The sequence below is a fragment of the Hypanus sabinus genome, chromosome 27 (assembly GCF_030144855.1).
Source record: "Hypanus sabinus isolate sHypSab1 chromosome 27, sHypSab1.hap1, whole genome shotgun sequence".
Taxonomy (NCBI): domain Eukaryota; kingdom Metazoa; phylum Chordata; class Chondrichthyes; order Myliobatiformes; family Dasyatidae; genus Hypanus; species Hypanus sabinus.
The window spans coordinates 20,797,340-20,824,634 of record NC_082732.1 but is presented as its reverse complement, the minus strand read 5'-3'; the positions used below and the strand labels follow the sequence as shown (position 1 = coordinate 20,824,634).

Here is a 27,295-nt window from a genome sequence, read left to right as displayed (position 1 = left end):
CTTATTGTCTGCCGGCATTATACTTTCTCCGTAACACTTTATTTATTCTGCATTCTGTTATTGCTTCTCCTTGTACTACCTCAATGCACTGATGTGATACATTGATCTGTACGGATGAAACAATTTTCTTCTTTGTACCTTTAAGAAACAATTAATTAATTTACCATCTTCTCTTCTACCTACACCAATGGACTTCCCAGCAGGAGCTGCAAGCTAACAATCTGAACTCTCTGGTGAGTGTTTGAGCAAGTGCTAGACCACTGGAGGAGGGAGCTTGTCAATATAGAATAACACTGAAGTCTCATCTGTCCTCCCTGTTGTAACAAGTGATCTTGCTGAGTCCCTGAAACGTTAGCACACTGTTGCTTACGGGAACTTGCTTAGTAAACTGGATGTTGCAACAAAAATTACTCCATCATCTGCAAAACATTTGCATGTACAGGTGTCCCCTGCTTTACGCCGCTTCGCTTTTACGAAAGACCTTCATTAGTAACCTGTTTTCGCATTACAAAGAGGATTTTCACTTTTACAAAAATTTTCCCCATATAAATTAATTGTTCTTCGCTTTAAGCTATTTCGGCTTAAGAAAGGTTTCATAGGAACGCTCTACCTTTGTAAAGGGGGGACACCTGTACCAAATGAGCCAAGGTCAGACAGGAGCGCTGGGTTGGACGCAGGACGGTGGGTGAGGCACATGGAATGGTCTTCTGTGGAATTATGTATTTAACAATACAACATGGAGTAGGCTCTCCCGGCCCTTTGAGCCTTACCCTGACAAACCCGATTAACTCTAATCTAATCCCAGGACAATTTACAATGACCAATTAGCCTAGGCGGTACATCTTTGAATTTTCATTCACAGGTTCCTTTCTTACGAAAGAGAAATGTTACAATTCCTTTTTGTCACAGTGCACAATGTAAATCTGGCAAGAAGCGAATTCTTTGCATTTACATTTCTCTCTGCATGCTCAGGCTGGCTCCCTTTGCATCCTTTGACAGTTTTGTTCTGAATTCTCAGCATTTAGGCATCATTTGCACAGAACTGTGAAAGCCCGTCTGCGGCCCCAGCAGCAAGATAGTCAACATGACATATTGAGGCTCCACTGGGAAACATCAAAGTATCCATTGTTCAGCTGAAGCAGATATCCATTCTGTCCTGTCACACAAACGTGTCCGTAACAGGAGTGCCGGGAACATGGAGATGTTCTTGCCTGCATGTGCCAGAGATTAAACTGCACAAAGATTAAGCTTCTTCAGAGCATTTTTGCGTCACATCAGACCACCAGGACAACAAAATCCAAATAAATAACCTTTGGGTAATCAGCGCACCAGATATCCAGGACACAGCATACTTCAAACAACTTTGATCTGACGCAGTACATTATCACAGGCGCTGGCCATCTTCTAATATCTAGCTCAGGTAGGCAGGCATTCCTTGTGAGACAAGTCCAGCCATTGGCTCTGTCTACCAATCACGCACTGTTCTCGTTGGGAAGGAAGGAGGAGTGGGAATCCTGGAAGATTGTTCCTGCACACCATTCCTAGCTTTTTAAATTTGCTTTTACTGACCTCAGTTGTAACACACATTCTGCGGTGCAAACCAAGCAGAGGTAACCCAGTGTGAACCAAAGAAGGAAGCTGAGACTTTGAGAGGCCCATCAACACATTACCCAAAAGATGTTGGGGGTTACTGCCGGTTTCGGAGACCATTTTAGATTCCTTCAGATAGCTCTGATTAGGACGGGCCATTTACTGACTGACGTATGCGTCTGCATATTTCATATCAAAGAATGTATAAACTATACAACCTTGGGAAAGCAGGAAATCTGAAAGAGCCCAACGAAAAAGAAAGACCAACCCCCAATGTGTAGAGGAAGAGGAATAAAATCATAAATCACCCAAACAGAGGAGAGCAACAGCATTCCGAACCAGATCGAGTCCTTAGATCCGAACCCCCAGAGCAGCCCAAAGCCCCTGGCTTAGTTCATCATGTTAGTGGGGCAAATCGCCGCCAAGTGAATGGACATGAAGCCCAGGCAGTCTCACAGCCTCAGCACAAGGTCGGCCCGACCCTTGCCTCCGGTCCCAACACCCTGTCAGTCCAGTCTATCCGGGATAGTGAGATTAGCACTTGGCCTAATCCCCGAGATCAGGTACGGGTGCTTCATGCAACCACCAGCAATTCAGGGCCACCACAGTCCAAGCATCTGACTCACTTCTTTGTGCAGGAAGTTCTTCTGCTGCAGCTGCACCCTCCATCGTCCCAGAGAAGCTCAATCAAACACAACAGGAGCACTGCTTGTCATTGGCCGGTTTATGTGACAGTCTCCTGAATGGGGACCTATCGCAAATGGAGAGGCATCAGGGGGAGGGGAGCGCGAGATTCGTGGGTGCAGCTGGAATGATGAATGGAGCAGTGAGCAGAAGAGGCAGGATGTTGGAAAAGCGGCTGAAAAATAAATGGAAACATGGGGGACATTGGAGAACAGAGAACGAGGTGGAGCAAGTATGAGGGAGTGCAAAAGAGAAAGCGCGCACAAGGGTGGGGGAGTGCAAGAGAGAGAGAGCGCGCACAAGGGTGGGGGAGTGCAAGAGAGAGCGCGCACAAGGGTGGGGGAGTGCAAGAGAGAGAGAGCGTGCACAAGGGTGGGGGAGTGCAAGAGAGAGAGAGCGTGCACAAGGGTGGGGGAGTGCAAGAGAGAGAGAGCGTGCACAAGGGTGGGGAAGTGCAAGAGAGAGAGAGCGTGCACAAGCACGGGGGAGTGCAAGAGAAAGAGAGCGTGCACAAGGGCGAGGGAGTGCAAGAGAGAGAGAGCGTGCACAAGGGCGAGGGAGTGCAAGAGAGAGAGAGAGTGTGCACAAGGGCGAGGGAGTGCAAGAGAGAGCGCGTGCACAAGCGAGGTTGCAAAGAAAAAAGAAAGAGCATAAGAGTGCAAAAAAGAATGAAAGAGGGAATAGAGGATGGATGGGGAGGACTGGAGTTAAGTGAGAAAGGGGCAAGAAGCAGAGAGGCCAAGAGACACTGACAAGAATGACAGCAAGAACACAGAATTGCTAGAGTGAACAGGAATATTAAAGCAACATGAGAAGTGAACATTTGAAAGAGATGTTAATGGAGAGAAAGACAGCCCCTTAGGCTAGGTGCTTAAAGTCCAATTGCTTCAAGCACTGAGCCTAAGAATAGGCTGGCCCTCAGTTTACTAGTGTTACATTGATGACAGCTTTAACACAAAGTCCAGAGAAAATGAGTCTGGACTTGGTGAAAGGCACAGGGGAAACTGGGGAAATCAATTTCTACAACACACATTCTGGCAGTGATATGCAAGCCACAATCATCAAACCACACATCAGCCACCGCAATGAAAGGACATCAAACACGTTACATACTGACATAGATGCTCTGATCTCCTCAAACTGCTCAGAGCTCGTTGCTGTTCACCTAGTCTTTACAACTGTTCCTGCTGTCCTGTTAAAAGGCCCATCAATGAGGAATGATGCCATCACCAAGACATTCTTCTCAATTATCCCTCATTAATTGTTTATTCACAACTTTTTCCTAAAAGTCTTCAGACGCAAGATGACAGATACAAGAAGAAAAACAGGAATAGACCACAAGGTCACTTCTGCTGGCTCCATTATTCAGTAAGACCATGGCTTTACCTCAGCATCCCACTCCTGCACTAACCCTGTACTTTTCAATTCCCTTAATACCTCTTTGCTTGAATGCAGTTGGAGACTAAGCCTACACAGCACAATCTACACTCACTTTCAAGAACTCTACAACTCACATTCGCAGTATTATTTACTTTATCTGCACAGTTTGCTCTCCTTTGCTCATTGGTTATTTGTCAGTCTGTGTGCAGTTTTTCCATTGATTCGACTATATTCTCTACTCTACTGTAAATCCCTGCAACAAAATGGACCTCAAGGTAGCATATGATGACATATACACACATACTTTGAGAATAAATTTCATTTGAAACGCAATACATTTGTCTTAGACACTTTGCTTCAGTCCATTTATTTATTTATTGAGATTTAGGCCTTTTCCAGCCCTTCGAGCCGTGCTGCCCAGCAATCCCCCGATTTTTAATTCCAACCTAATCACGGGACAATTTGCATTGACTAATTAATCTACCGACCAGTAGGTCTTTGGACCGTAGGAGGAAACTGGAGCACCCAGAAGACGTACAAACTCCTTACAGGCAGCAGCAGGAATTGAACCCAGGTCACCAGTACTGTAAAGCGTTGTGCTGACCACTATGCCGCAGTACCGCCTAACGCTCGCAGTCGCTTGCTGATAGGCCTATCCGGCACCGCACTCAAACTCGCACATCCCACTTACACCTCCAACCCGTCATTTATTTTATTTGAATTTAAGATGATTCAGATTAAACTAAGTCATTTTCAGCTCTCATAAAATATTTATAGTGTTATGATCACTGTTCATTGAAGATTCTTTTAACTAGATGAACATCAATTCACCCTTTCTCACTTCACGGTACTGAAAACCAAGACCAGAAAGGAGTGCTACATTAATTTCGCCGGGAATCGGATGGTAGAAGTGGAGGTGAGAGTTGGTAATATAATCGGGGAACAACCGGCCCCGTGAGCCAGAGGACTTCCCTCCACCAGCCTCACTGGGTCAGTGGATCCACCCAGCTTTGAAATTAGTCATGGTAACGAGATATAGGAGCACTGGATGCCCTGAAGTAAGAGGTGGGAATCAAGAACTGGACTGCAATGAAAACCCATCACTCTGTCTCCCTGAAGAACTTTTGAGACAAGAGATCTGTGGCTCAGCAACAGCAAGCGCAGCAAGTAGGCACAACAGTGTCCATGTTGGTTTAATTTGATGTTCCCTGTTGCCAGGGAGATATCAAGTTATCTGAGAACTGTGACCTGTACCAGGTTTGCCCCTAGTGGCTTTGGACATGAAAGCAAAGGTTTGGATATTCCATTATAACTGCTCAGCTTACAATGAACGCAAGGCAGCAGAGCAGAAAGCAGAGAGCATGATTACAAGTCTGACTGGAAGCTCCTCAAGTAAATACAACAACACGGAGGAGAGGTCTACTGCAGGTCTGCCTTGTGATGAGCTGTTTGCCAGTCACTGCTAGTCCAGTGTAGATTCTTTGAAAATCTGGATTTGAGCAAGGGATATCAAATGAGCCCGATGACCTTCGCAAGGAGATATCGGTCCGCTCCCACAGTAAGATGCCACTTGCTCATAATGCAAAGGAGACATGGCTCCTCTCATCAGGAGGGTGGGGCACAAAAGAGTCTGCTGCTGCTGCCTGACAGGATTTGATCCCGACCTCTGGCACCATCCCATTCTCGTCATGACGACGGCATATTTCTGGATTACAAGGACACAAAGGAAGTGGGACGGGTGGGATTGCTCTGGGAGCCAACTTTGGGATGAATGGCCCCAATGATGCAAGGAATACAAGATATCGATTTCAAAAAATGGGGAAAAAGTATGGTGCAAGAGAAATGGAGGTGGATGAAAGTGGGGAAAATTTAGGGAGTTACAACTGGCCAAGAGTTACACTTCACAGGACAGGAGTTCAGCTGACAGAAAGCAGAAAAAAATGTTGTTCATATTCACAGCAACAAGAGAACCAGTACATCATTGTGCTCATCCTGCATATATTACCTCCTATGATATAAAAGATTCTCAAAGAGAGGCATGTAATGAAGTTACAGGTGCACAGGCAAACGCAGGAGGAAATAAAATAAATCACTGGACACAGCCCTCACTACAGGGAGTCAGATGCAAAGCAGAACCAACCAGTACAACCTGCTTTGCACCAGGAAACTCACAGGCAAAAAAAAACTGAACCTACCTGTCACATGATGCTGGAGCTCATCAGATCTCACATCACAGTCGTCTGCAACAGAAAGAAAAAACAAACCCATAAACAACGTTGCTCACAGAATACGAGGCTGGCACGGAAATGAAAAACAGCGTTAGGTTTCACTCTGAGTTGTGAAAGCTGAAGTGCGGAGCAGACACACGTACTCTACAAAGAGCTTACCATTTACAGCAAGTACCCCTCATTCAATAATATGATAGTGTTGGGCTGCTCACAATCCCGGAACTAAAGACTCTGGGGCAACCGTAAAGACAGCCTCAAGCACTGTCCTTCGCCTGTGCATTTTGCTCTGGAATTGCTGCATTTGTTGTCAACAGATTTCAGCTGCGATTACAGTTCTTTGGTTGTGGGGGGGGGGGGGGGGTGGGAGAGTGAGAGGAATGTTGCAAGTGGTACTTCACACCAGTCCCTTCTGTAGAAAGTGGGGAAACTACATCCTAAGTGGTTGCCAAGTTTCCCTTTTGGGATATTCCACAAACCCCAGTGCTGAGAATGCACGTCACCACTGGGTAGAGAAACCGAGGTCAGGGTGCCATGGCCACCCCTTGCCACAGCTCCCCGATTATCCTTACTGCCCTCACTGTCATTCCGCAATGCTTCTAGTCCGTGAGCCAGTAGGGTTGGTCGGTACCATCTGAGGGGAATAATGCTCATTGTGATTTTGGGCAAGGTCTACATCTCCGGAGTTAGAAAATATGAGATAGTATTGCACCACTGGTAGCTTTATGCGTGCTCTGATGCATTTTATAACACTACCCTAAAATAAGCATTTCTAAAAAGTGGCCAATATAAAGTACAACATAAATATTCAACCTAGTGGTATTTTGTCATCAGTGATCCCTCAATGTTGAAATTTGTCACAATGAAAGCTGAGTTCAAGCACTTTTCATCAAATGTTGTTATAGAATTCAACATTGAAAACTGTCATTGGTGGCACTTGCAGTACAGTGCCCAATTTCAGTGGAGTGAATCATTTCATTTTTAGAAAAATATTTGTCTATTGTCTATTTTTGAAAAATCAATACAAACCCTAGGACACATATAATCATATGGATTTGTAGAGAATTTATTCAGGAATTCAAGTAATCACTTTTTGTATCTATTCCATATTAACATTAGTACAGCAGAAAATGCTCCCCCCCCCCCAAAAAAAGGTAAAAAACCTCATCTGGAGAGATTTCTGTTTTATCAATATCATGATTATTTTCCATATTGTTGTATCAAATCAAAACAATCAATCTTTTGTCATAGCATATAGAATTATAGTACAATAATTCAAATGTGGGGTTCCACACAGCCATATCCTAGGCCCCATTTAGTTGTAAAATGAATATATTTAATCAAAGACTGCTTTCCACACTTTGTTTTCCATATTTTCATAACCTATTAGTAATCATAATAATTTTGCAAGTCTCCCACGTCTTCATCTGAACTTTCCACACTCTCTGAGGTGGATGCCTGGTTCTCACAGTCTGCCGGCCTACACATGTCAGTACACCTGAGGCCATTTGCAACACACATACATCTTGAGAGTGAACATTTTTTTTGGACAGTTACAGGCCAGTAGATCCAGGATGGCAACGGGTGCTGGCTGGCCTTCCATCCAGTGCACCGTCAACTGTTCAGCTTCCTCTTCTCTCACCATCTTCCATGCTCTGCCAACAGTGCTTGGCACTTGTGGGTCCTTCTCCAAACATCTTCTCCACATACCAGCCTGGTAGTTGGCTCACTGTGCATGTTTTGTTAAGCAATCCTTGCATGGTGGGAGTTGATGACTTTTGATTTCACCTTTTTTGGCACAGAAAAGGTGATACCTGAGCTCATTGACCTTGGTGGTCGAAGCTTTTGGCGCAAACAGAAGACATGTAAATGCCACCAGTTTGTCCATCAGTTCTGGGGAGAGGTCCCATTCCTGACCCAACTCTAAGAATGTGTCCTGAGTTTCCCTGTTGCTGGTCAGAAGTTTTAGGGCACTTGTCTTCCCTTTGCCTGCAAAAGCGCTTACAGTGACACATCCTGTATATCCGTGCAACCCGATGAGAGCCCTACAAACCTCTATGCCAACAGTGGCAGCAACCTTCCTGATGTCTACAAGCCCTGTATGGGTTCTAGTGCCACACTTCTGGAACAATGGGGCCTCAATCTTGTCACAAAATGGTAAAGGCATGATAAAAACATCTGTGTCTTCTGAGCAGTATCCCTCTCTTGTGGCATGGGCAGCATGGAGAAGTAGGCAGCCATCTGCTTCTTCTTGTTGGCACTGAAGAGCTGACACCTCCTCACTGTCTTGCGATGTGATTCTCTAACATTTGTCATTCACAGTTGCATACAGAATCTTCTCCTGCAGCTTTGCTCTGTACTCCGCCCTCCTCCATTCATGGACTCTGAAGCTAATAAGACTATTTTTGTTACAGCCTTTGGTCAGGAAACTCCTCCACTGCCTCACCATCTGTGTGCCTGTGATACCTTGCAACTCATGACCAGGCTCTTCACCCCAAAGAGATCTTTCACTATTCTTGATAGAGTTCTCCTTGTCTGTGTCGAACACAACATCTATTCTGCTACTCTGACTGCCTTCCCTCAGAGCCACACACAGAATTGTTGTGGCAACATCTCTGAAAGTAATTTGATCACCTTTCACTCTTTGGACCAAGTTCATTCCATCAACCACTGTAGCAGAGTTTCCTGGGAGTCGCTCCTCTACTGCTACATTTTACTGCAAGGTTGTGGCTAAAATAGCTTTATTTGTCTTTCTCAGCAATCCTTCTGGTGTGGACAGGGCCCAGGGCAATGGAACAAGGGGATGAGAAAGGATATCCTCCATATGTAGACTGCGCCCTTATGCCATCAGTATGATACGTCCAAACAAAGACTTGTCTGCTTTCAAGATGATCGCCCTCCCATTTGATTTCACTTCTTTCTTCTCACACATATCACTGAATATTTTCAGCTTGTTGGTTTTCATTGGGTCATGGAATTTCTTTGCTGGTGGGTCTTCATCCAGTCTCTCATCTCTTCTCTCAGCATTGCTCACCAATCTCATATGCCTTCATTAGGTTGGAGGCAATGTCCTTGGGGGCTGCCTTTGTGCTGTACAGATGCTAATGAGGTCCCGCTTCTCTGCAATGCATGAGGCTAACCACTGCTGAAACTGCTTCCTCATTTTTCTGGATTCTTGGCCGCTGTAGCTCCACATGACAAAGCTCTGATTTGTTGCCTTGGACCATTTCCCTTAACTGTCCCAGGAATGCACTGCGGTGCTCAGCTGTTATGTAGTTACGCTTGATAGCTCCAGCATCCAGGCTGAACCAAGATGTGCATCCAGGAGTCTGTGTGTCTTTGTTCACAATAGCCTGGTCCATAGGGATCTGCCCAAAGGGGTTGTTACTTGACACCTGCTCTGAGAATTGGCCCGTCTTGAAGGCCTCATACACAGAAGGATTCTTCTCTGGGAGGTTCATCATCTGACCAAAGTAACAGGACAGGTACCTGGCATAATTTATCTTATCATAGGCAAAGCATCATGGGATCGTGGTTCTTATAGCATGGAGGATACCATGCAAGCTACCACCACTGCAATGCTAGCACATATTTTCTAGCACCTTGCCAAAAATCGCTTAAGAATTATCCCTCCCAGATGGTACCAGTGGCCCAAATTTGGGGTCCTGGCTCATGGACTATTCTTCTCCCAAGACATTATTCCACAGTATGTGGCTAATCGCTCCAGTGGATTCTGCCTCAGCTCTCAACTCATAAAGCTCTCCAAATCTAACAACACTGTGCAGAGAGAGAAAAAAAAACACATTTGCTTTCACTATTTGCTATCATAAACTTATTTTCATTTCTTATTCGGTCAGGGCAATTCCATGCCTCATTCAAAGCACATTTATTAAAGTATGTATGCAGTATACAACCCTGCGATTCATCTTCCCCTCAGACAGCCATGTAACAAAGAAAACCATGGAACTTATTCAAATAAAAAAAAACAATCCCATCCCCATGCAAACAAGATGAACGTGAAATCCCCCAGCATAAAATAACAAATGGAGCAAACAGCAACAAGAAAGAACGAGTGAAAACACGAAATATAAAACACAAAAACTGAAGAGTCTATATTCAGTTAATCAATGTCAGAAGTTTGAAATACAATGATAGCAAGTAGAGATGTTTTATTCTTGAACAGAGGGCTGACAGGTTCACTCTAACAGATATGTGAAGGATTAGCAGTTTTATATCAGAATTGAACCTGGAATATTGCAATGGGATTCAACAAGCTGAATTAGAAAGAGGAGGAAGGAAGAAAGAAAGAGGGTTTGCAATCCTACCCAAGAACCCTGCCAGAGAGACAAGAGTGTGAACAACTTCTGCAGAACTGGGATGGAAAGAAACTGGTGAGACGGGCGAAGAAAAGGGGGGAGATATGAACGTTTCCCTTTCAGATAAGGCCAGATAATTAAGGAGCAAGCTAGATCTCACATGAACTGACAAGCTCATATCTGCCTTCCGAGCTCCACAATCACAGGCTCTGTAAATCACTCTCTCCCCAGCACACCATGGGCTCCAAGGTACTGCAGTTCATTTTAAAGAAATTACTTTTCTTACAAAGAAAGTTATATGCAGAATTGATAAATGATATGTTCCAATGAAATGCATTTCATGGTTCAAAAATTTCCCAATTCAATAAGTATCTCGCTTCAATAAACTGGGCTGCACTGCACAATTCTACAAGCTGTGGTTTCCAAGATACGCCTCAGGTATTTTTTGAAAAGCCGCAGCTTTGTGGCCATGTGCCGATGCTGTACAGTGACTCCTTTAAGTTGTCCTGAGACAAAGCATTTGAGAGATGAGACGCCTTTGACCCTTGAATCGTGGCTACCTTGTTGAATGTGAGGTCCCAATGAATATTACAACTTGCAGACTGACTCACACTGTGCTCTCCCTTGGTCCTGTCAGTGAACTCCGGCGAGGATTCACTGCCGTGGCAGAGTGGTGAATGGAAGCTCCTCACAACACCAACACAGTTATATTACAGATGTGGTTATCTACCAGCAAAGCCAGAATTTATTCCTCATCCCTATCTGCCCTTGAGAAGGTGGGGGCAAACCATCTTCCTGAATTGTTGAGATCTTTCTGAAGATGCCACAGAGGTAGGAGATCCAGGATTTAAACCATTAAAGGAGGCCATTCAATACATTTCCAAAACAGGAGAGCGTGAGACAGTGGAGAACAGACAGTGGTGGTCCAACAATCCCACAGCCCTCAAGTTTCCTGGCCATGGAGTTCATTGCTTTGGAGGATGTTGTCTGAGGGCAGGTAACTGTGGTTCATTTTGCAGATGCTATCTGAGGGATCTCTTACAATTATGGATGGGTGATTGATGATTGGTCTGGACTTGGTGGGCTGCAGGGCCCGCATCTGTACTCTCTCTCTCTTTATGACCCTACAATCAACAGGAAAGCCCAAAGCTCTACCTCTCCCACCAGCGTCTGCGGTGTATTGATTTACCCTGACCATGTTAAAGGAGCCGCAAGTTGAAGCTATTCTCCTATAGTGCAGTTTCCAAGTTGGTGGGTCTCCCACCACCCCACAAACCTTCTGGCATGACACCAAGTGAAGGAAAAACTGAAAATCTCAGTAATGATGACAAAGTGGGTGGTACATCAGCCTAGCAGTTGGTTAGCATAATGCTAACACACCACCAGGTTTCAATTACCTCCACTGCCTGTAAGGAGCTTATTGGTTCTCCCTGTGACCATGGTCATTCCCTCCAGTTTCCCTCCATGTTGCAAAGACACACGAGTTGGGCATAGTACATTAGCACCAGAAGCAGTTGACACTTGTCCGTCACAATCCTTGCTGAGCTAATTTGACGCAAGCGACACCTTCTACTCTACCGTATGTCTCAATGCGCATGCGACAGATCTTTAAATCTTTCTCCAGGGTGAGTTGCAGAACCAGAAAGGGAAAGGTTGAGGTGTGCAAAGCCCATCCTATCCTGCCCTCTCATTCGTAAGTCCGTACTGTGAGGGTCAGCTGGCTCCAGACATCCTGCTGAACCTTGCAGGGGTCTCATCGGAATATGACACGAAGCACACACATTGCATCAAATGATCTTGCCCAGGAGTCAAAGAACCCACGTGCTCAGGATCCTTCTCACAGGAACACTCACCCTCTGACCAGTTTGGGAGCACATAACTGAAGTAATAATGAACTGCACTACCACCCGCACCGCTCCACTGCCGAATCCAATTCATACAAGAAAACATCTCTCAATTATCAGGAGCACAGATATTCAAGTCCTGCCAGCTTCTACTGAGCAAGGTCAGCTAGCAGTTCCCATCCAGCCCAGCACCACTGGGTCCTCTTTCATAAGGTTGCAGTGGTCTTCCACGTTCTCAGCCAATGTTTAAATGAATATGTATTGTAGGTCTTAGCACCTTGCTAACATCACACTTCAGGACACATGAATTACTTGAACAGCGTCTGCCTGTCACTGGCCTCCCACAACTGGCGGAATGGAGTTCCCATTACAATTACTGAATAGAGTGAAAACATAGTCTACCATAAACTGGTGGCTTCAATACACAATTTACAGACAACCCACCCTGCAAAAACTCGTTTCAGGGAGGTAGCACCATCAATTTGCAAGAGACTCCCGGGGGAGGTGGGATGTCTGCAGTACAGTAGCTCCTTAGCAGCTAACCAGCTAGTTTAAATAACGTTAGCTATGCTAACGAACGAATGACATCTGTTAAACTCACCTCAACATGTCTTTTACATTTTAATCCTCCATGGGCAATAGAAAAGTCACTGTTGCAAACAGTGCAACGAGCAACACTGTCATTATTTTTGACCCCTATTAGGCAGGGGTAGACTTTAGTGTAGTCTGGGGTGAAGCATGTCCTATATTTTCTCTTTTTTTGGAAAATTTTACCGTGGTTTGTTCTCTCTCTCTCTCAAAAAAAATCCTTTTCCGGGATATTGTATATAATGTGCGGGCGTCAGGGAGTCGCTATCAATATGCAGGAGACTCCCGGAACTTCCAGGAGAGGTGGGATGTCTGAATTTACCAAGTGTAAACATCAGCCGCAACATGGCACTTCACAAGCCAACCACTGACTGATAAGACTACAGCTGATGGAAGAACGTGTACAAAAATTCCTGTGAAGACTAAACTGCCTCAGGCTTGTAGTACCGAAGTCAGTCAGAATCAGACGCTCTCAGAACTGGATACTTATTGGAACTCGGGTGACAACGGGGAAAATCTCCTTGGCAACCAGTCGCAAGTAACCCAAAGAGTTTATCCTGTACTGGTTGCCACGGGCCTGTGGGGAAAAGAACACAGCTTTAAATAAAGATTCGGTTTTCGATTCTGGTGGTGAGCTGGGTGAAACTTGGCAGAGGGTGAGAGAAAGCAGGGAGGCGGCTGAGTAGCTTCCGCACTTGTCTTCAGCTATCTGGACAACAGCTTACATGTGTTACAAGATACTAGGAGTCACAAGGTTTCAGAGGCCACTCCAGAGACAAGAATACTAAATCTATGCTGGCTTGCTAATGCAGTACCAAGAGAGCACTGTACTGTCAGATGTCCAGATCAGATTAGATTATTACATACATCAGGGTGCAATGAAATTCCTTGCTCGCATGGAGCTCAGGAACAAAAAGATTAAAGATAACAGATACAACAATAAACACAGCAACCAGTGTCAAACGACAGAAAGGTGCAGAGTGGTGTCCATTTTAAGGGTGACTCTTTGAACTGGAACCTGCCCCACTTAAGTGGACGATTAATGCCTCCCCACGTACCATTTTACAGAACCACCAACCATTCAATCACAACTGCAACGTGGAGATTGTCATGCACACGCTAACTGTAATAACGTTAGGACACCACGGGTGGCTATCACGACATTATTAAAGCTCAGAGTTCAATTCTGGCGCTGGCTGAAAGGAGTTTGTACGTTCTGCCCATGACTGGGTGGGCTCCCTCCGGACACTCCGGGTTTTCTCCCACAATTCAAAGACGTAATGGTTAGTAAGTTGGTTGGCCATTGTAAATTGTCCTATAAACACAAAGTACACTGCAGATGCTGTGGTGAAAGTGACACATATAACAAGCCAGAGAAACTCAGCATATACTCAACTTATAGGGCCCCGGCCCCCTCCCTCTTCAGTCCTGACGAAGGGTCTCAGCCCAGAACATTGACTGCTCATTTCCACGGATGCTGCCCGACCTGCTGGGCTTCTCCAGCTTGTTGTACGTGTAAACTGGGCTAGGGTTGAACAGCTGGGTTGCTGGGTGGTGTGGCTCATTGGGTCAGAAAGGACTGTTCCACACTGGACTTCTAAATAAATAAATTAAAACTTCAGCCTGTAAAAGGCATGTGGGGGGGTGGGGGGGGAGAAGAGTCAATTCAAATTGTAAAGCGGTTTTTAATTTTTGGGTAATGTTACTTCTGTCTCAGAGAACACGCAGCTCTTTGCTTTACTAAAATGGACCCAGGGTTTTGTACTACAAGGGTGCCAGTCTGCCTCATGCAGTTATCTGGGGCTCAGCCAGCCAGCTGTCTGTCTGAGAGCTGTTCTGTGCTCTAGTTTAGCGATTATTAGTATCCTGCTGATTTTTTTCACATCTACTCAATAATATATGTGCCCTTGAATAGTACATTTTGTCAGTAATAGCCAGAAATTAGTCAAACATGGTCAGGGGAAAGCTATCATTTTTACTGCTGCTCTTCCTTCCAGCTATTAAGCAGGCTGTCAGCGACATGGCAGGCTGCCATCAAGTCGAGCCCATGTCTTGGCAGATATTCACCCCTAGCCTCCAGGTCAATTCAAATGTTATTAGGATATCCTTGTTCATTCTTGCTCAGCAAGTTTTGTGCTTCGGAAAGGGAATGGTCACCGGGGCTGACCTAGCTCTCCCAGATCCAGTGGGGCGGGGGGGGGGGGGTGTGGCCAGGCGCAGCCCGATTAGCCACAAGGTGATCAGGGACAGGGTTAGTCATTACACTGCTCATTGGACTCTCCCACGTCGGGGATGGGTTCGGGTCTACCGCGGTACAGGAATGGTGCATACCTGAGGACTATGACCCTGACGTGCCAACCTTGTGCCAGTCGATCGATGCCCTTCTGCACCAAGCTCAACGGAAAGACACGGCAAAGGGATAGGGCACAGGAGCACAAACAAGAGAAAACCTGTAGTTGCTGGAAATCTGAGCAGCACACACAAAACTCAGCAGGCCAGGCAGCAGCTATGGAAAAAAAGTACAACAGATGTTTCGATGCTGCCGAAGGGCTTCGGCCCGAAACGTCAACTGCACTTTTCTTTTTGCATAGATGCTGCCCGACGTGCTGAGTTCCTACAGCATTTTCTGCGTGTTGCTACACAAGAGAAACCCTCTTTCTCTATAAATCTAAATTTTTGACTTGTGTGAACTAGGTTAGTGAGCTGGGGTGGGGAGGGCGATTGGTGCGTATATGGATAATGTTCGGTTTCCAGCTCTGATTTCAATTCTGAAGTGGGAGCCACATCTTTTCTGAAGACCACTAACACACTTGGGCATGGAATTAGGATCAGAATTTACCTCACCTACACACAGAAGGTTGGAGGAACTCAGCAAGGCAGCTTCCATGGAGGGGAATAAACAGTTGACATTTTGGACTGAGCCACTTCATCAGATGTCGACTGTCCACTGTTCTCGATTGCTTTGTGACTAACAGGCTGTACAAATATACAGTACTTACTCTACACACAGCTTATGCCTTATTACACCCAGCCCGCCGCTTACTTGGAGGAGCTGAAAGCATCTTCTCCCAAGCCCAGTGATCATTCCTTTCCTGAAGTACCAAACTTGCTGTAATATGGAAGCTGTGCTTGCTCAGCCTGCTTAATAGCAACAATGTTTGACCAATTTCTGGAATCCTTGTTCCTTTCCATAGAACCATCACATATGCAGATGTCAAAGGACATCCATAGTTCAATCACCTCTCAAGACAGTGGCTGTACTTCATTACAAGTTTGTGGAGATTTGGAACATCATCAAAGGCATTCATAAGTTTCTACAGATGCATCGTGGAGAGCATTCTAACCGGTTACATCATCATCTGGTATGGGGGGTGGGGTGGGTGGGGAAGGTCGAAATAAGCTGCAGCAAGTTGTAAAATTAGTCAGCTCCATCATAGGTACTAGTCTCTGTAGTGTCCAGGACATCTTCAAGGAGCGATGCCTCAAAAATGCGGTGTCCATCATTAAGGACCCCCCATCACCCAGGTCACACCTCGTTCTCATTGCTACCATCAGGAAGGAGGTACAGGAGCCTGAAGGCACACACTCAATGATTCAGTAACAGTGTCTTCCTCTCTGTCATCCAATTGCTGAATGCATAGTGAACACTACCTCCATAATTTTTAAATTTCTATTTTTGCACTACTTATTTCTATATATATATACACACATACCCACACACATATGTACATACATATATGTAGACACTTACTGTAATTAATTGCTTTTTTCTAATGTATTGCAATGCATTGCTGCTGCAAAGACAACAAATTTCATGACATATGCCTGTGATATTAAACCTGATTCTGATTCATCTGTCATTCATGTACCAGAGAAAATGCTCAGCTCAGTTGGAGACATCGTGGGTTCAGGTTCACAGTCAGAGTGCGAGAAGATGCAAAGACAGTTAAATGTAGATGGGTTGCATGCATCACTGTAATAATGGGATCAGACTAACATTAATGTATCTGTATGGTAGTGAGTATAACAATGGTGGGGGGGGGGGGGGCAAATGACAACCACGAACACATCCTGTAATACAGATAAGATAGTCAATCCTCTCTCGATCCCAAGATGGAAGTAGTGGATTAGAATCATAACTAAGCTCTCATTGTTACAGGAGGTGATCTCTCTCTCTCTCCATCGCTAGTGAGAGAGAGCCTGTCTGAGATACCGAAAAGTTGGGTTATAGACTGTCGCTTATGATCGACACTAGATCGAGGTCTCTTTAGTGGCTGTTGCTTGCAAGCTGGTGGGTGAGTGGGGGGTGCTTTAGCTGCTGCAAGTGGGCGGAGGGGGGGCTTTGGGGGTTCCGATGTTTCTGTCATTCATTTTTTGGGTTTTCTTTCCTGATTCGAGGATGTCTGTGAAGAGTAAGAATTTTAGGTTGCATACTGTACCCATTCTCTGATATTAAATGGGACCATTTGAAACAAAGAGATGAATCGTGAGGGCCCAGCTTTTAAAACTCATTGCAGGACTGCCTTCCTTCTCTTGACAAGCACTAAAATGACAATGACTTCTGGATGAAGGGTGGCTACTATAAATTTCCCATGTTTGCAGGAAGGTTTCTTTACGGTTCAGCATCATCAGCCTCTCCTTTAACCGCACCTGGTGCTCCGCATCATCTCATAAATAAAAGCAGAATTTACAGCCCGACAGAGACCCTCCTTGCGTGCCGCTGCTGTTAATAAAAACCATTCCGGTCATCTGAAGCATGATAGTAAACTGGTTAGGGTCAAATGATGGACGGGATGAGCAAAATACAGTATTCCAGTGAGATACGTTAATTACTGCTCTCTTTAAACTATTAATTAATTGAAATGTGTGGCTCTGCCAGTACTGTCAGCAGAACTCACCTTCGTGTCAGAGGGTCCTGTACTTCCCCCATTAGAAACAGCCTTCAGCTGGATCTTCAGACTTTAACCAATTTATATTGTAGGGGTGGCAGGGGGTGGGTGGTCAAGAGGGTCCTCTCATGCCTCAGTGAGAAGGTTGGTTGGTTTCACCAAGCTACCAGAATTGCACAGTATCAAACAGACAATGGCTCCTTTTAATTGATCTGCTTAGAGTACAGCACAAGATCTACACACAGACTGTACACAGGCCAGGCCAGACCAGCACCTGTGCACCAGTAAGTCAGTGGAATCCTCCCCATCAATTGATTCCCTCTTGAAGGCAGATCATCTGGTCACTGTCACCTTACTCATTGCAAGAGCATGCTGTGTCCTACCTGGTTCCTTTACTTCCAGTGGTAACGATCCCACCTTATCAGCAGCAAGACCCTGCAGCAGATAGGGAGGCCAGCTGAGAAGATCTCTCTTCCTGCCATTACGGACATTTAAACCAAACGCTGCACCCGCAAAGCAAACAGCATTATGAAGGACCCCACGCACCCCTCATACAAACTCTTCTCCCTCCTGCCATCTGGGAAAAGGCACCGAAGCATTTGGACTCTCACAACCAGACTACATTACAGTTTCTTCCCCCAAGCCATCAGACTCCTCAATACCCAGAGCCTGGACTGACACCTTACTGCCCTATTGTCTTGTTTATTATTTATTGTAATGCCTGCACTGTTTTGTGCACTTTATGCAGACCTGGGTAGGTCTGTGCTCTAGTGTAGTTTTTTTCTGTGTTGTTGTTTTTTTTAAGTAGTTCAGTCTAGTTTTTGTACTGTGTCATGTAACACCATGGTCCTGAAAAACGTCTCATTTTTACTATGTACTGTACCAGCAGTTATGGTCGAAATGACAATAAAAAGTGGCCTGACTTGACTAAAGCACTCATGGCCTTCTCCGACTTCAGGGAGGTGGAAAAGCAGTTCAGTCCCATTATCCTACCCGGTGTTGCTTTCCACAATGGTGAAGGGACTGGACAGCCATGTCTTGGAGATGGTGCTACTCCCTACCCCGTTAATGAAGGACTGTACCAAGGGAAATGCAGCACGTAATGTCAGCAAATCACGGCTGGTTGCTCGGAGACATGACAACAGAGGGCAGGCTCTCAGATACTTGACCTCATGACCTCCCATGGGGAATTCACACATTAATGCACACAGAAATATCACACGCCTTGTCTCAGCTCACCCAGTTCTTCGCTGGGCCGTGGTAATTAAGTGCAAATCAAAATTACACAAACATTAATACAGCTGAAAGTGGGGGACCGGCAAGCAGCACAAAACAACGCATCAAGGCTGTGTAAATTTAAACTGAATCTAACCTCATTTTACTTCCATTAGAGCACGGTGCAGAGGTGAGGGCAGGGAGCTTGTGAAACCGGCACAGAATTTCTATCCACTGCAAACAAGAGCTTAATTGAGATCCATGAAATGGAGATGATTTTTGCTTGGCAGCCTCTGTCAACATTCCAGTCGGGACCAGATTCAACTCCTCCCCACAACATAAGGCGTCCTGGGCTAAGGTTCAGGCATTTTGGAAGAGGCAGGATGATACAGTGTAGGGAAAAGGCAGAACAAAGTGGCAACATTTACACCTTGGTAGAGTTCAGTCTGATTATTTGATAACCCAGTTCATGCCTTCACTCCTCAGTGTGCAATCAAGGCTCTGGTTTTATGACAGAAACTGACCTTAGGAATTAGGTGATGGGGGAGTAAAAGAAGCTGTGTAGTAATAGCATCAAGAGCATGTTGGCAGGAGGCAGAATTTTTACAGCTCAGAAAAAGGACCTTTGGCCCAGCTTATTTATGCCAAGGTGTCATCCTGAGGTAGTCCCATTTGTCTGAATTTGGCCAATATCCCTCTAAACCTTTCCTATTCATGTGCCGATTTGGGTAGGTACTTGAATAAAAGTTGTTATTACACCTGCCTCCACTACTTCCTTTGGGGGTGTGATCCGTACACCCATCACCTTCCACATGGGAAAACTTACCCTTCTGCTCTCCTTTAAATATCCTTCCTCTCTGAGCTTAAAACTATGCCCTCTTGTTTTAGAATGTGGCCAAAAAACCATGACAATCTATGTGCCTAAATCTAAGTACTATTACGCGGTCCTTGCTCAGCCTGCTGCACTGCAAGGGAAACTGTCCCAGCTCTCCAAGCTCCCCTTTCCTAACTCCGGCCATCCAGTCTCAGTAACATTATGACTGAGGTAGAGACCATGGGTACAACTGTGAATGTAGATGGAATCACCCGACCCCTATCTTAACCAAACACCTCCCAGTCATCAGTGAAGAACTTTCCCTCTTTCCATAAGACAAAGGAGTGGAATTAGGCCATTTGGCCCATCGAGTCTGTTCCACCATTTCATCATGGCTGATCCATTCTCCTGCCTTCTCTCTGTATCCTTTCATGCCCTGACCAATCAAGGACCACCTTAAATATACATGGACCTGGCGTCCACAGCCATCTGTGGCAAAGAATTCCATAGATTCACCGCTCTCTGGCTAAAGAAATTCCTCCTCACTTCCGTTCTAAAAGGATGCCCCTCTATTCTGAGGCTGTGTTCTCTGGTCTTAGACTCTCCCACTATCGGAAGCATTCTCCCCAGCTCCACTCTATCAAGGCCTTTCAGTATTTGATAGGTTTCAATGAGGTCACCCTCATTCTGCTGAATTCCAGTGAATACAGGCCCTAAGCCATTAAACACTCCTCATATGGCAAGTCGCTCAAACCTGGAATCATTTTCGTGAACTAACTATGAACCTTCTCCAGTTTCAGAACATCCTTTTTAAGATACAGGTCCCAAAACTGCTCACAATACTCCAAGTGAGGCCTCACTAGTGCTTTATAAAGACTCAACATTACAACCTTGCTTTTACATTCTAGAACGGGATGGGATAATACCCCTCACATACATCCACTGCTCATGGCAATTCTCTCCACTTCCTAATCATCCAGCTGGGATGACTACTCAGTCACCACTGAAAGAACTGGCCCTAGGAGAAGATTCTAATCCCCCTTCTTTTTTAAAATTAATTTTTTTATGCATTTCTACAAACCAACTACAAACAAAAAAAACCAACAGCAAAGTGAAGATTAATACAGTGCAAAATAAACATATCAATTGTATAATTCATAACCATAAGGAAACAGCACCCAGAATAAAATCATATAGAGTTAGTTTCCTGTCTCCTTCCCACTAAAAAATTCCAGGCCAACCATTACAATATGTAAAAAAAAAATTAATCAGAGCACTCAACTGCCCAAAATTGTAAATATTAAAAAAAAATGCCTACTACAAAACTATAATGTAATTTCCATCAAAAAGAAACCATAAAACTTACAGAGAAAAAAAAGCTGAAAGTAAGGGATTAAAAAGAATAAGCTTAATCTAAAGAGGAGTTATGAATATATTCAAGAAAAGGTCCCCACACCTTATGAAACTTTATGTCCAAATTAAGAAGTGAATAATGAATTTTTTCAAGGTCTAAACAGGACATAATATCACTAAGCCATTGAGCATGAGTGGGTGGGGCAACATCTCTCCACCTGAGGAGAACTAACCGTCTGGCCAAAAGAGAGGCAAAAGATAATGTTCGACGTTTAGTCGGACTCAAATGCATGTCTGCCTCACCCAAGGTACCAAAAAGGGCAATCAGAGGGTCAGATTCTAAGTGGAAATTAAGAATATGAGATAAAGATTTAAAAAAATTCTCTCCAAAATTAATCTAAACTAGGACAAGCCCAGTACATATGGATAAGAGAAGCTTCGCCCCCTTTACACTTGTCACAAACAGGACTAATGTCAGGATAAAACTGCGACAATTTAGTTTTCGACATGTGAGCCCTATGTACAATCTTAAACTGTAAGACAGTGGCGAGCACATAAAGAGGTTGAATTAATAAGAATTGAATCCCAAACTGCATCAGATAAAGAAGTATTTAGATCATGCTCCCAAGCCGTTCTAATTTTATCAAAGGGGACATGCCTCAAGGTCACTAATTTGTTACAAATAAAAGAAATTAAGCCTTTGCCCAATGGATTAATACAAAGAAACAGGTCCATAACGTTTTTCTTGGGCATCTCAGGACTAATTTGAAGGTATCTAAAGAAATGGGTATTAGGTAGATTGAACTTTACAGAGAGTTGCTGAAAAGTTGCAAAACGAAGAGATCTTCAAAGCGCCTAATGCCCTTTCTACACCAATCATGAAATGTTAAGTCTTGCATAGAAGGTAGGAAAAGATGATTATGTAAAATAAGTCTATAGAGAGAGAAACCATGAAGGCCAGTAAACTTTCTAAATCCCTTTTCTATGGGGATTTTCTAATCCCCTTTTTACTGGACCTTGCATAACAAATGTAGGGAGAGATGGAAAAACACATCCACTAGTAGGAAGGGGGAAGAATGAGGAGCACTTGGGAAGTGCATACTCCAGAGTGGGTGTGGGCAAACAGAATGCCCTTCCGTAGGTACAGAGAGTGTGCCTTTTGGCAAGAGGTGTGTGAAGGGGGAAGTGTAAAGCCTTCAGTTGGGATGGGATGGGGAGGGCGGGAAGAGCATATCCTCCTGAATGGAGAGGGGTGTGGGGGAGGATCCTGTAAGGTGGAAGGGGGAAGAGACAGTTCCCTTCAGAATGGAGACAAGAGTGCAGACAGCAAGTATTACATGGAGAAGGAGTGGGAAGAGCATGTCCTTTCATGTCGAGGGCAGAGGGAGAGAGTGGGTCTGTTGGTGTAGGGGAGTGGAGAAAGGAAGAGGGAACGGAGAGTGGGAACCTGCTTTTCAGTGGGGTGGGGGACCAAGAGAAACCACATACAGCAACTTCTCTTCATTACACTAACGACTGCTCTTTGCTGCTTGAGAGTTCACTGTATCGCATTGAAATATGAAGGGCGTACCATAAATGAAAGTTTATTTCTAACGGGGACAACACTTAGCTGACGGACACCCAGCATTGGCAATGGAAAAAGAAACAAAGGATTTGTAAAGATCCATGCCCCAATGTTTTTCCATAGTGAAGGGTAGAAAAGTGGAATAATACCCGGTGTTTCGAGTTAGAGGGAGAATATAGATTAGCTCCTTGTGGATTTGGTGTTTTGTAGTGCAGGCTGTCGGGGTGTTAACTGCCATCTTGGAATGTGGATGGGGGTTGTGCTACAGCCAGAGGAATCAGCCTAGATTCTTGAATGCCTGGGGGACACTCGTGTACTAGCCAGTGTTAACAAGGCTTAGTTTTCTTAACTGAAACTTACCTCTTGCCCCATTCGCCTTTTGGGTTACTGAGTAAACTGCAGATAGGAAACGGACTGGAAATCGGATGCCACTTTCGTACTCTTGCAACATCTGCTTTCAATCTGCAGCTTAACTGAGACCTTAAACAGTTCATCAGTGGAATACTAACGTGGTGTAATTGCACAGTGCAAAGCTGAAATACTAATGTACAGAACCGATTTGCAAAATGACACAGAACAACTTGTGAGCCAAGGTGTTCTAAATATAAAACAAACGGGTTTTTTTTAAAAAGCCTGGCAAGTTTCAGTTACCAGCCTCGGTCAATGCTCGGAATGTCAAAAGACTAGTAAAATTTAAATTGTTTTATTTCTGAGGCACACGTTGGAATAGTGAATACGGATTATCAGTGAGCACAGCTGTTCCACAGTCTGCCTGCCTTCCCACACTTTAATTTAAAATGGGCCTCGCTTCTCACCCATCAACCTGACACGAGCCTTCATGATAAGCCCGAAGCTGCCTTCCTTGTAACTGTCCTGGGGGGCGGGGGGGGGCATCTCCTGGAAGAAATTATTATTCTCCAGGACTCTGCTGTGAGCAAGGGGAAACAAAAAGCATTGCAGTGTCACGGTTAGAGCAACGCTATTAAAGCACCAGTGATCTGGGTTCAATCCCTCCACCGCCCATAAGGAGCTTGTGTGTTCTCCCCACGATCACTTGCATTTCCTCCAGATAGTTTCCTCATATTCCAAACACATTTGGGTTAGTAGTTTAATTGGGTGGTATATGGTCGTTGGCCAGAAGGGCCTATTGGTAGGCAGCATCTCTAAAATAAATAAAATTAGAGGGAGCCCTGAACAGAAATGCTACTTTCCTTCCTCGTTTTCTTCATTTCTTTACAAAATTATTGGGAATTGGGGATAGGTTGCCTGGCTGAATGGGCAGTGGAAAACGAGGGCTCCAGGGATACGTTGACTCAGAACCAGAAGCCCTGGCAGCACCCAAGGGGCAGCATTCGGCGCTGGCACGTTTGGCCCCATTCATCACACAAAAAATGGATTACCATGGAAGCTGAATCTCTGAATTACCATGGAAACCAGAACCCTGTTTTCCATTGGTCACCTCATCAAGCTCAACACTCCATTCCCTTGGAGGCTCTGGAGACTGGGGGATAACACTAATGGGATCTTTGCAAATGCATTGCCACTTTCATCCTCTCTGTCACACCCAAGGCAACAGCCGCAAGCTGATCTCCACTTCCTCACTGCAACTAAACCTCCAGTTCTGCAGGCAGATGAGACGAGCTCAAGCACCTCTCATAACTCCAGATAAAGTAAAATCTTGTTAAGGCTAAACATACACAGATCCTTCCAAGCACTAAAGTTGGTTAAAGATCATGAAGGCCATAGGGACCCTTCTGCAACCCATATCATCACTAACAACCTGACTGGCCTTCTAATAATCAGTCCAACCAATGCTGTGATTCAAACATATCTCTGCCCAAGATCCATCCTTAGGACTGGTGCAGTAACATCAGCAACCCAAGTGTATACAATCTTAATAGGGACAAATCTTCTTTTATTCCCAAGCGTGTAACTAACCTAACCCCTACCTCATTAATCTGGATTTTATTTGGACAACTTGCCAGCAAGATACATTTACCAAGTTAATATGACTGAGTTAAGTGAATAGTTGGTAAGGTAAGGAGATACCAATTAGTATAACTAATTTGGATGTTGAACAAGTGTTCAGATCGAGAAGATTTGATCCTTTCCTAATCTAGCCATGAATTTCCTCAGTCTGGAGATTAGTCTGCCTTTTGTGATCACCCAGATCAACACCTCATCAGATACAACCTCTGTGTCGCTGGGCTAAATAGGATCCAAAATCTTAAAGCACACTTCAATTCCGAAGATGCGCAGTTGAGAAAACATTGATTAACAACAGACCGACAAGTAAGAATGGGTGTTTTTGTGGGACGCAACAGAAGTAAAGGGAAGTGGGAGGCAGGAGCAGGAAAAATGTCCTATCTTGAAAAAAACATTCTGCTCAGACATTGCCCAGATGCTGCCTGTGTGGAATCCAAAGAAAGAGTATTCCCAATTTACAGGTTTCTATTTATCCTAAGCCCTGAAAACAAATGTACATTTCATTGTCAGTCAACTTGCTTTCTTCTCGGGGCATGTTAAAAGTCTACACCTGCTTATCAAAATATCCTGAATGATGAATGAGCACTTTCTTAGAGCCACAATGGAATAATTTTCAAACCCTTCACACATCAGCAGCACCAACACCAATATTAAAATATTATATTTCAGTAGCAATGCATTTATTGAAATACATGTGGAATTATACATAAAATTGGCAATAAAATGCCAGAGTTTACCTCAGGGACTGAGATAACTTCATGCAAGTAAAATAGATCTCTTATTGGCAGACTGCTCCATAGTTACTGTGCATCATCAAAACCGAACTATGCATATGTCGCAGAAGAAAACTTCAAGGGGCAGGGGAAGTTTTCTAAAGAGCAGGGGTGATGATGATAGCTCCTTCCTCGATCTCCTGTTGCTAGTTGGTGCACAAGGAGGAAGATGAAAAGAAGCCATTCATCCTGTCATATCTGACCTGGTTCTGAGCACACAAGAGGTTTGTAGCCATCAATTGCATCAATGGAATAAGTGTGGGCCAGTCCAACAAAGGTCGGTGCAATCACTTGTGAAGACATTGAATGCCAACTGGGTTACAACTTCTTACGAAGGAATCGCTCTCCAATAACTTGTCTCACAGGGAATTCCTGCTGGGTCATCGTCAATCAGGAGAGGATGCCGAAACAATATGGCACCAACATTCCCCATCACCCTTCCAGCAGCAGAAGCAGAAGGGTCTACGAGGGGAGAGCTATCACTGTCCCCAGTGAATTAAACTCACACTGAGTAACAATCCCAGTGACTGCATTTCCCCCAGGTATCAGTGTGGTAAAAAAAATCACAGGGACTGTCAGAATTGGAAACAAGCTACAACACTCGTTCCCTTTGGTGCAGTCGTAACATCATTAAAGACCCATCTCATCCCAGACACTGTCTGTTCAATCTCCTGCCATCTGGTAGATGATGCAGAAGAGACTGAAAAAAAAGAACTGCTTCTTGAGGACTGCTGTGCAGCTGAATAATGCTACACCCCGGCTTGCCAATTGCTTTTGAGTGTAATGGGCTATCAAAGTCACGTGTCGCATGGGAGTTAAAAAAAAAATTAAGCTGTACCGCATGTATTGTAAGTATCTGTTTTGCACAAACGAGAGTATCACCCCAATCTCATCTTGAGCAACAACAACAATGTTCGATTCCACTCTATTCTATATGATCATTTCCCCCCATTGTATTATCCTGCTGAGTGACAGATGTAACCATCACCTCCAACTCTGGGAACTGGGTTCAAATTAAGTCCAGACTGGTGAGAGGGACCGAAAATTCTGGCTGTTCAGCACAAGGCATCCATACAAAATGAGTTTAGGGTTATCACATTCTCTCTCTTGGTGGGCCAACATTCAAAGGACAAACCTACACTATTCCTAAAAAGATCACTGGTGGTAAACATAACTAAACAAAACTTATGTTTTCCATAGACTATGGATATACATGGCCTTGTTTCACTTTGTAAGCTTAAATGTGGCCTTTAAAAGTTAAATACTACTAAGAGCTAAACTAGTAAATGAGATAAATTAACCATAAACTGATGTCAGCTGTTCCCAAATTTTCAGAAGCCGCTGGTGTAACTCAAGTGTTTGATTTTGCAGTAAGGTTTTTGGGGGTGGTGGTACAGTCAGACTCTTAGATGGGCACACACATGGATGAAAACAAAATGGAGGGCTATAAGAGAGGGGAGGGCTAAATGAACTTGGATTTGTACAACATCGTGGCCTAGAGTGGGCTGCACTATTCAAAGCTCTAATGGGCATTCAGAAGAGCAAAAGTGTAAAAACCTTACTTAAGAACAAATGGGAGAACAATTACACAAACATATATACGAGGGGTGATTGATCAGTTCATGGCCTAAGATAGAAGGAGTCGATTTTCGAAAACCTAGCACATTTATTTTTCAACATAGTCCCCCATACTTAGTCCAGCGGTTGTGGAGCGTATGGATCTTGGACATTCAAAAGTGTCCATAGCAGGGGTGATTGTTACCCTTTGGCCTAAGGCAGAATGAGGTGAATTATACAGCTCTCACTACATGCACATGTGGGTTAATGCTAAGTGATTATGCAGAAAGTTAATAACACATCAGTTCATAACTCATCAGGGGTGATTGGTAAGTTTGTGGCCTAAGGTAGGAGATGAGTTATTAACTTCAAATTTTCTGCATAATCACGAAGAGTTGACCTACATGTGCATGTAACGAGAGCTCATCGCCTTCTACCTTAGGCTACGAACTTATCAATCACTTTCTGTGGACACTTTCTGGAGGTCCAAGATCTGTATGCTCCACAACAGCTGAAC

At 44.5% G+C, this 27,295-nt stretch overlaps 1 protein-coding gene across 3 annotated transcripts in view; it reads right to left on the bottom strand.

The window, feature by feature from the left end:
• The window catches only part of LOC132382047 (kazrin-like), a 726,142-nt gene that overhangs the window by 342,732 nt on the left and 356,115 nt on the right, over positions 1 to 27,295 (bottom strand). For all 3 annotated transcript variants that reach the window (XM_059951869.1, XM_059951868.1, XM_059951871.1), the window contains one exon: positions 5,850 to 5,894. In XM_059951869.1, the coding sequence (XP_059807852.1) occupies positions 5,850 to 5,894 (45 nt within the window). The remainder of the gene's footprint in view (positions 1 to 5,849; positions 5,895 to 27,295) is intronic.